Source organism: Formica exsecta, unplaced genomic scaffold (assembly GCF_003651465.1).
Source record: "Formica exsecta isolate Colony F162 unplaced genomic scaffold, ASM365146v1 scaffold281, whole genome shotgun sequence".
NCBI classification, from domain to species: Eukaryota; Metazoa; Arthropoda; class Insecta; order Hymenoptera; family Formicidae; genus Formica; species Formica exsecta.
In genome coordinates, this window is record NW_021850073.1 from 53,952 (window position 1) to 63,057 (window position 9,106).

The 9,106-nt window shown below is 45.3% G+C and overlaps 1 protein-coding gene across 1 annotated transcript in view; it reads left to right on the forward strand.

The window, feature by feature from the left end:
* Nucleotides 1–7,612, forward strand: part of LOC115237179 (dynamin-like) — a gene marked incomplete at its 5' end in the record, with an annotated part of 61,483 nt that extends 53,871 nt beyond the window's left edge. The window contains one exon of the mRNA XM_029810061.1: nt 7,429–7,612. Within this exon, the coding sequence (XP_029665921.1) occupies nt 7,429–7,612 (184 nt within the window). The remainder of the gene's footprint in view (nt 1–7,428) is intronic.
* Nucleotides 7,613–9,106: the final 1,494 nt, after the last annotated feature.

Genomic DNA, 9,106 nt, shown 5'->3' on the forward strand with positions numbered 1-9,106 from the left:
ATACGTAATCACATCACCCGATATAATTCCGCGCGCCGTCAAAATAAACACGGCCTTGCCGTATACGCGCCGATCGACCGCGCCCGGTTTCTTGCGCGTTTCCCCCCGCGCCGTCAAAATAAACACGGCCTCGCCGTACGCCGCCGAATATCTTAAGCGGTTCGATACATCGAACATCGCGCACCGACTAACGAACGCGAATTGCATCTAACGCGTTGCATTATCCGCCGCGTGCTAGCTTCACGAAACATATTGTAAATAGACCATTGCCGAAAGAGGCGAATAAATACGCTACATTATAACTCAAGCTTTTCGTGTGTCTCACCTCTTCACGAGCCCTGATCCCGACCGAGTTCATCCGCGCGCTCGCGAAAAGTAACCCCGTTACATTGGCGCCCAAACAGTAGGACCGTCCGGGACACACGATTTTTTTTCTTTTCTCCCTAACGGCGTGGTCGATAACCGAGCGTTATGCAGACCTGGCTGTACACGCTCTCGAAAGAGCAATTGTTAGCTATAGCCACACAACATGGCATCGAGACGTCCGGCACACTCGATGTCATCCGCAGCCGGATGAGTCAGTGTGTATACTCGCACCCGGAAGAATTTGGGGCCCAAGGCCCGGACGCCCGGAACACGCGGACGCCTCCGCGAATAGAGATCGCACCACCGAGCGCACACCGCGACGAAAGGCGCGGATTCGAACCATCCGCAACCACGCAAATGTTAGAAAACTGCTGAAATGGGGACGTCCATTCGACGGTCGCGACCCTGGATCGCGTTCCTGGAACGCGTGAACGACCTCCGCACGGACTACGGGTACTTCGGCGAGCAGTTACTGAAGGGGCTGTCCGAGCTTCTACGCGGAGATGCCGTCGCATGGGCACGAAATAACCGCGAAGACTGGCAAACGTGGGGGGAATTTTGTAACGTCATCCGACGGCGGTATCTGCCCCCACGGTATAACGAAGAGCTCCAACAACAAATCGCCGAACGGAAACAAAGAGAGAACGAGAAATTCGCGCCGTACGCAGACGATATGATGACTCTCATACGCCGAGCCGGGGGGTTCACCCGCGACCAAAGACTGTCGCCAATTTACACGAACATGCGGCCCGAATATAAGAAGTACGTCAAGCGCCGGGACATAGTTGATCTAAACGAATTATTCGATGACGCCGCGGAGTTCGAGCGGATCGAGCAGGAACAACCAAGCCGGAGACAATATCCCGCTACAACCGCGTACAACCGGGAGGAGTGCTGCTGGCGCTGCAAACAGCGGGGGCACACCCGGTTCCAGTGCAAACAGCCACCCCGACGGTTCTGCTCGCAGTGTGGGAAGGACGGAATCCTTACCGCCAACTGCCATCCACCGCCGGGAAACGCCAGACGCGCCGAAAGTATCACGGCCGAATCCCGGACGCCTAGAACCCAGTAAACTATACACCTCGGCCACACATTACGGCAACCATTCACGGGCACCCCGTGGAAGCCCTACTAGACCCGGGCTCAGAGATTTCATTCGTCAATGCCGAAACCATCGAGACGATGAAGAAACTCGGCATCGCGCCCAGCGAAGAGAACGGCCAAGTACAGATGGCCGACGGTACCGCCGCCCGGACCCTCGGGAAGGTCTGCTATCGATATACCTACAAGGACGGACTTACGTCCACGACTTCTGGATCCTACCGACACTCCGAGATGCCGCATTATTTGGGATCGATTTATGGGCCTGCCTGGGACTCGCGATCGCGCCGCCACGACAACGACGAGTCCGGCACAGCCAGTCGACCTGCGTGAAAACCAGCGGCCTGGCTACACGAACAAAGGAAGTAGAAAACCGCCTGAATGACTTCCTAAACCGCGAACTCAAAAAGTTCCAAACGGTCACGGGGCCGACCCCGATGGTCGAGCACTACATCCGATTGAACCGGACCGTACCAATCAAGCAAAGATATCGGCCACGCAATCCGGCTATGCAAGCCATCATCGACGCGGAAATCGAAGAAATGGAAAAAGCGGAAGTAATCGAGCCATCTCGAAGTGCATGGAGCTCGCCCATAGTGGTCGTCCGAAAAAAGGACGGGAAACACCGCTTTTGCATCGACTTTCGGAAAGACAACGAGGTCACCGAGAAAGATGCCTACCCACTGCCTCAAGTCACCGCCACCTTGGACAAACTACGCGGCGCCCGATATCTAACGACGCTCGATTTAAAGAGCGGGTACTGGCAAGTACCCTTGGCACCAGAAAGCCGACCAATCACAGCATTCACCGTACCGGGAAAAGACTTAATGCAATTCCGGGTGATGCCTTTCGGGCTGCACTCCGCCCCGGCCACGTTTCAGCGCCTGCTCGACACCGTCATCGGACCCGCGCTCGAACCGAACGTATTCGTATATTTAGACGACATTATTATAATCAGCCGCACGTTCAACAAACATTTAGACTTGCTCGCCGAAGTATTCCACCGCTTCCGTCAGGCCCGCCTCCGGTTAAACCCAGACAAATGTCGATTTTGCGTCGACAACCTGAAATACCTGAGGCACGTTGTCGACCTTATCGGAATCCACACTGACCCCGACAAGGTCAGCGCGGTCGCGAATTGGGCCGAACCCCGCTCGGTGAAACCAATCCGACAGTTTCTCGGGATGGCGTCGTGGTACCGACGATTCATCAAAAATTTCTCGACGCTAGCCGCACCCCTCACGCAATTAACAAAGAAGAACGCCCGCTGGGCATGGGGGCGGAAGAAGCCGCCGCGTTCCGACAATTAAAACACGCGTTAACCACCGCGCACGTACTCGCATGCCCGTACTTTAACCGCCGTTTCTTCCTACAAACGGATGCAAGTACCAGCGGCCTCGGAGCCGTCCTCACTCAATATCACGAGGACGGCGAACGCGTCATCGCCTACGCGAGTCACACGCTATCCGGCGCCGAAAGAAATTATAGCGCCACGGAGCTCGAATGTCTCGCGGTTGTCTGGGGCATACAGAGAATGCGAAATTATCTAGAAGGGTACGCCTTCACCGTTATCACGGACCATCAGTCCTTACGCTGGTTACAAAAACTGGAAACTCCGACTGGACGATTCGCCCGCTGGCTATTCGAGCTCCAGCAATTTGACTACGAGATCAAGTACCGACGAGGAGAGATCCTCCGACAGTACCACGATGCCCCCACGGCCGGACACAGGGGGGTCGCGAAAACCATCGCCCGCATTGCCAAAAAATTGTATTGGCCCGGGATGTTTCGGGAAATCACCAACTACGTCCAACACTGCGCCAAATGCCTAGCGCATAAACCGCTACAACGAAAACCGGCAGAACATATGCACGCGACAAACGATAACCGCCCCTGGGAACACGTCACGGTCGACCTAGTGGGACCGCTTCCCCGATCACACCGGGGGCACGTATGGCTGCTAGTCATGCAAGACGTTTTTCAAAATGGGTAGAACTCTCGCCATTAAGAAAAGCCACGGCACCGGCCGTAACGCGCGAGATTATGGAACGCATAATCCTGCGATACGGCCGCCCCGATATCATTATATCGGACAACGGAACGCAATTTAAGTCCGCACCGCTAACAACGAGGCTCAACGCCTTTAATATCGAACATCGTACCGCACCCGCCCGCGCCCCGCATTGTAACCCCGTAGAACGCACCAACCGCACGATAAAAACAATGGTGGCGCAATATGTAGACCGCGACCACCGAGAGTGGGACGAACATCTCCCTGCGCTGTAATTCGCGTACAACACCGCACGACGCCACAGGATACACGCCAGCATACTTAAATCACGGCCGCGAATTAGTCCCGCCCGCCCCCGCACTCCCAACACCTACGGAGGCCCCAGAACCCGACATCGTCCGACAACAACTCCGAGACGCCGAGGAAGTCGTGCGCATCAACCTGGCCAGGGGATTCCAGCGACAACAACGATATTACGACCTACGACGGCGAGAATGGTGACCAAAGCTGGGCGACTATGTGTGGAAGCAAAACTACCCGCTGTCCAACAAAGCAAACGCATTCAATGCAAAGCTTGCGCCAAAATTCATCGGCCCGCTAGAAATACGTCGGTTTATTTCACCGGTAATCGTCGATCTCCGGAGCAAACGGGGAAAATGGTATCGTCATATACATATCCAGGACCTAAAACCCGCTCCCGGCGAAAATAAAAACATTGATACCGACGACAACAACAATACAGAGGATCCGGAAGACAATAACAGCGAAATCGACGAAAACAATAACGGGGAGGACGACGAACAAAACAACCCCACCACGAGCTAAAAATCAAAAGCCGACGAAAGGAGAGCAACCAGAAAGATCACGAGCTCAGAAGCTTCTAAGATGAGCATCGAAATAGACATCCTCGAAGCAATAAACGAGATCTTGGGAGATCCCGAGCCGCCGTATGGCACAGGGGTGCTGGAAGCACCGCCGATCTCCCGGCCGCCACCACCAAAACGGCCGCCGAAAGTTGGCACCGCCATCCAACTGTCCGACCGGACGAACCAGCGGAAGCTGGCCATGTTGGCCACACCGCCGCCGCCGCTAACCGCCTGCCACCGTCGCCGAACAACACCGGCACCGACAAGGCCGCCAGCCAAACAACCAAGGTCGCCACCGGGGCAGGATCAAGCACCAGAGGAGCAAGCAACGGCCGTTATACGGCCGCCGTTACGCCGTTATACGGAAAACCGAGCACAGCCTAATGCTGCCGGAAGATCCCGAGCGTCACCCGCCGAAACGCCGCGTCGTTTCGCCCAGGGGAAGCGACGCGTTTACCGTACCGAGTGCTGCCGTAAAAGCCCGAGCGACACCCGCCGAAACGCCGCGCCATTTCGACCAGGGGAGATGACGTGTTTACCGTAATTACCCGCCGAAAAACAACACGTCATTATCCCCACCCGGGGGCGAACGACGCGGTTACCGTTAGACGCTCGGGTATACAACTCGGGTATATAATATCTAAGCGGTTCGATACATCGAACATTGCGCACCGACTAACGAACGCGAATTGCATCTAACGCGTTGCATTATCCGCCGCGCGCTAGCTTCACGAAACATATTGTAAATAGACCATTGCCGAAAGAGGCGAATAAATACGCTACATTATAACTCAAGCTTTTCGTGTGTCTCACCTCTTCACGAGCCCTGATCCCGACCGAGTTCATCCGCGCGCTCGCGAAAAGTAACCCCGTTACACTTTGTCTCCATCATTTCTTCCTCCTTATGAATTACGTTTAAGACCGAATTGTATCATTATGTTGATTAGAAATCTCAGTATCAATGAAGATTTTTACAATGGCATTAGATTAATGATTATAGAACTTGCTGATCATTTATTGAAATGTAAAATCTTAACGGGTGATAAAGTAGGAGATATCGTTCTGGGTGTGATATTGCATGTGTATAAAGCTGGTATACTTGATCTTCTGGAGTATCAAAAAATCATCTGAAGCATCAAAATTTTTTACAGTGATTGCAGTTATATTGGTTTATGACGTATATGATTTTAATTATGGAGAATGTCCATAAATAAAAGCGCGCGCGTGGCGCGCGCCTGTATTGTTCTAGTATTTTAAAAAGCAAATATGAGGCTGCAGGTGCAGGAGCCCTCGAGGAATTCATTGAAAAGTTTTTGCTATGACAATTAATAAATCACAGGGACAAACATTTGACAGAGTAGGAATAGATCTTCGCAAAGATGTTTTTACGTTGCCTTTTCACTATTTGTACTTGGCAAGTATTAAAAGTTTACCTTGGCAGTCAGCGAGATAATAAAAAAGTTAAAAATTATGTATATAAAGAAATATATATATGATTTTTTTTCCTTTAAATTTTTATATGAGGATAGTTTTTGACATAATTATATGTACGTATGGATTTGTGTTGTGATATTGCATGTGTATAAAGCTGGTATACTTGATCTTCTGGAGCATCAAAAAATCATCTGAAGCATCAACATTTTTTGCAGTGATTGCAGTTATATTGGTTTATGACGTATATGATTTTAATTATGGAAAATGTCCATAAATAAAAGCGCGCGCGTGGCGCGCGCCTGTATTGTTCTAGTATTTTAAAAAGCAAATATGAGGCTGCAGGTGCAGGAGCCCTCGAGGAATTCATTGAAAAAAGATTAAAAAATAAGTGGTTACAAGTACACAAAGCTAGCATGCGGAAAATAATCAACTGGTTTCGTTAAATTATCCTTTTGCGTAGACTAAATAATATATTGCAACATTTTGTTTTCTTTTTTGTTTATAAAAAAGTTTGTTTTGTTTCCGCATATTTTGTTCATGTTATTTTATATTTAAGCTTTCTAGTTCGCTACATATATATATATATTGGGAGAGGCGAGGGAGTGAAAGGGAGGGGCGAGAGAGGGGTGAGGGGAGAGAGAGAGAGAAGCGCGAGTGAACGCGTAAGTAAATGTGCGAGGAGCATGAAGCTAAGGGATACGTAGTACATAGTGAGCGAGCGATTAGAAAGAGACAGAGCGTATGATCGAGAGAGAAAAGATACTGCAATAATGTTAGTGCGTACATGTATATTACTCTCACACGCATGAAAGAGACAAAGATAGTACGATTATGTCTATCCTTGTCATGTAAGATTGCAGCTCTGTCTATCGCAACATCACGCAACTAATCTACTGCTCTGTTTTACTCTTGAGCCTCGATCTCGCACACTCACATATGCACGAAACATTTGCAAACAGTAATCTTTTTTACTAGGCTTCTAAACACGTTTCTAAACGTTTACTTATATTCTTTCATGCATTTCCGAGTGAAGAGGTATCATATTTTGCACGTACACATTGCAAAACTTTTATATTAAACAAGTATTGTTACGACCTGATGCCAGAAGCCAATAAAAAAACTGTAATTTTTTAGTTTTTTTCTGTTTTAACATAAACTCGGGATGTCTCTTTTTTTATTTAATGTGTACTTAAATCGTGGAAAAGGATTTATTATTTTATTCAACCAAAAAATAGATTTCCGTATGCAAAAAAATTATCATTTTGGTCGGTAAAATAGAACAGTCTGACATCCTCTTAATGTCATTAAGAAGAACATCACATTATGCATGCTTTTGATATTAAGTACTTTCTATAAAAATAAGCCAAAGAGAGATTATATAAACTATCGCTAGAATCTAATTAATTTTTATTAATATTTTAATTTAATATATTTGGTGCAATTTTGTTTTTATATCTTTGGTTAATGATATCAAAAGATTATATAGGGGCTGTATGTTACATATATCATTCAAATTAAGATATTGTACGATAATTTTTTTTTGTACATATTGCTTGTAACTTAGTTTTCGTTCAATTAAAGTTTTTTTAAAGGAATTTAAAACATCCGAATAATGCAAAAATTAATTATAAGACGTACTATACATTCTAGATTATCGCCACCATCCCCTGGTGATCTAAGATGCAGAGTGACACAGCTTCTTTCTAGCTCACGAATACCACCACCAGTACCTGCAGACGGTCGATCAGCACCAGCCATTCCTAATAGACCTCCGAGTGAACCATCACCAACTCGAGCTAATCCTGGTCTACCTCCATCTATGATACCATCGTGAGTATATATTATATAATTAACACATATAAAACTAATTTTAAATTTTAAATTCTCTATTTATTAATATCATTAAAAAGATCTTGATTAAAACTTATATCGCGATTTTATCAATCACAATTCTAATGCTAAACTATGCGCACATTGAAGTTTCAACCGCACAATAATCTCGTTTGTAATGTGATTTTGTATTCAAACTTATAACAATACAATAATATGACATGAAAATGATACCATTTTACACAATTGTGAAATTAATACAATTTGCTTTTTCGAACATCTCTCGTTCATCTATATTAAACATTAACTTGTGTGTCTGAAGGCTTGGTTACTAACTTTATTTTCTATTGCAGGCGCCGACAATAACCACATTTACATGCAGCATTTAGTCCACGGCCTATATCTCAAATTCGACCTAAATTATTTAGGCCGCCTGCTGTAAATACTTGGTAGGCGAACCGACCTGGCTTCAGATAAGGCTGCATATTTTAGTGACCTGATTTGAAATAGGATGCCTGCTTTTCCGATAAACGCGCGATCAATCGCAATGCGACCTAAAGGCTTATTTGCTCGCTATTGTTTTGTTGAACTGTCAAATTAAAGTTAAACCGGCGAAATATAATATAATAAATATATATACAAGTCTAAATAAAATAAAATGTGACACATATTACATTTTACTTTGTACGTAATGAATATACATGCAATTTTTGAATTATTAAAAAAAGGTGTAGCATGTCTATGTCATTTTTGAAATTTTTTATAATTAATTTTAATTTTTCTAGAATTTAATTTTTAATTTAAATTGTAGAAAAATCAGTAATTTTTAATTTTAATTTTTTTATAATTGATTTTCAGTTTTTAGTTTCCCTAAAAATAAATTTTATTTTATTATTTCTAAAACTTACTAGGAATTAAAAAAATACTAAGACTATTAAAATATTAGGGAGATAAACTAAAGAATAAAATTTAAATTTATTTTTAGACAAATTTAAATTTTATATTATTTATATTTTATTCTTTTGTTTATTTTATTTTATCTAGGTCTCTTTCAATGTAAACGGTGGTGACTAGACCTACTTTGGACCATGGTATAGGTTAGGCCGCGATCAGATCGCTGGGTGTAAATGTGGTCATTTAAACATGGTCAATAGTAAGTTTTTGCATTATCTCGCCTATTTGCTACTACTCAATGCCGTATCCGTATTGCATTATACACACAATCAAAAAAAAAGCGGTACACTAAAAATTTGGGAAAAATTTACCAAATTTCAAATTATCATAACTTGGTAAATAATGAAGATAAAAATAAATGCCAACATGGAAAATGAAGCTCCGAATGTCCACTTTAAGAATATTTGAATGGCAATTATGCTCGGCCATTTTTTTCAAAATGGCGAGAGATAAAATGAGAGGATGCAAAATTGATAATCGAAGGTCCAAATTTGCGACGGTACATGGCGTGAATCAGGTATCGCAGCCCAATAGGACAAAATGC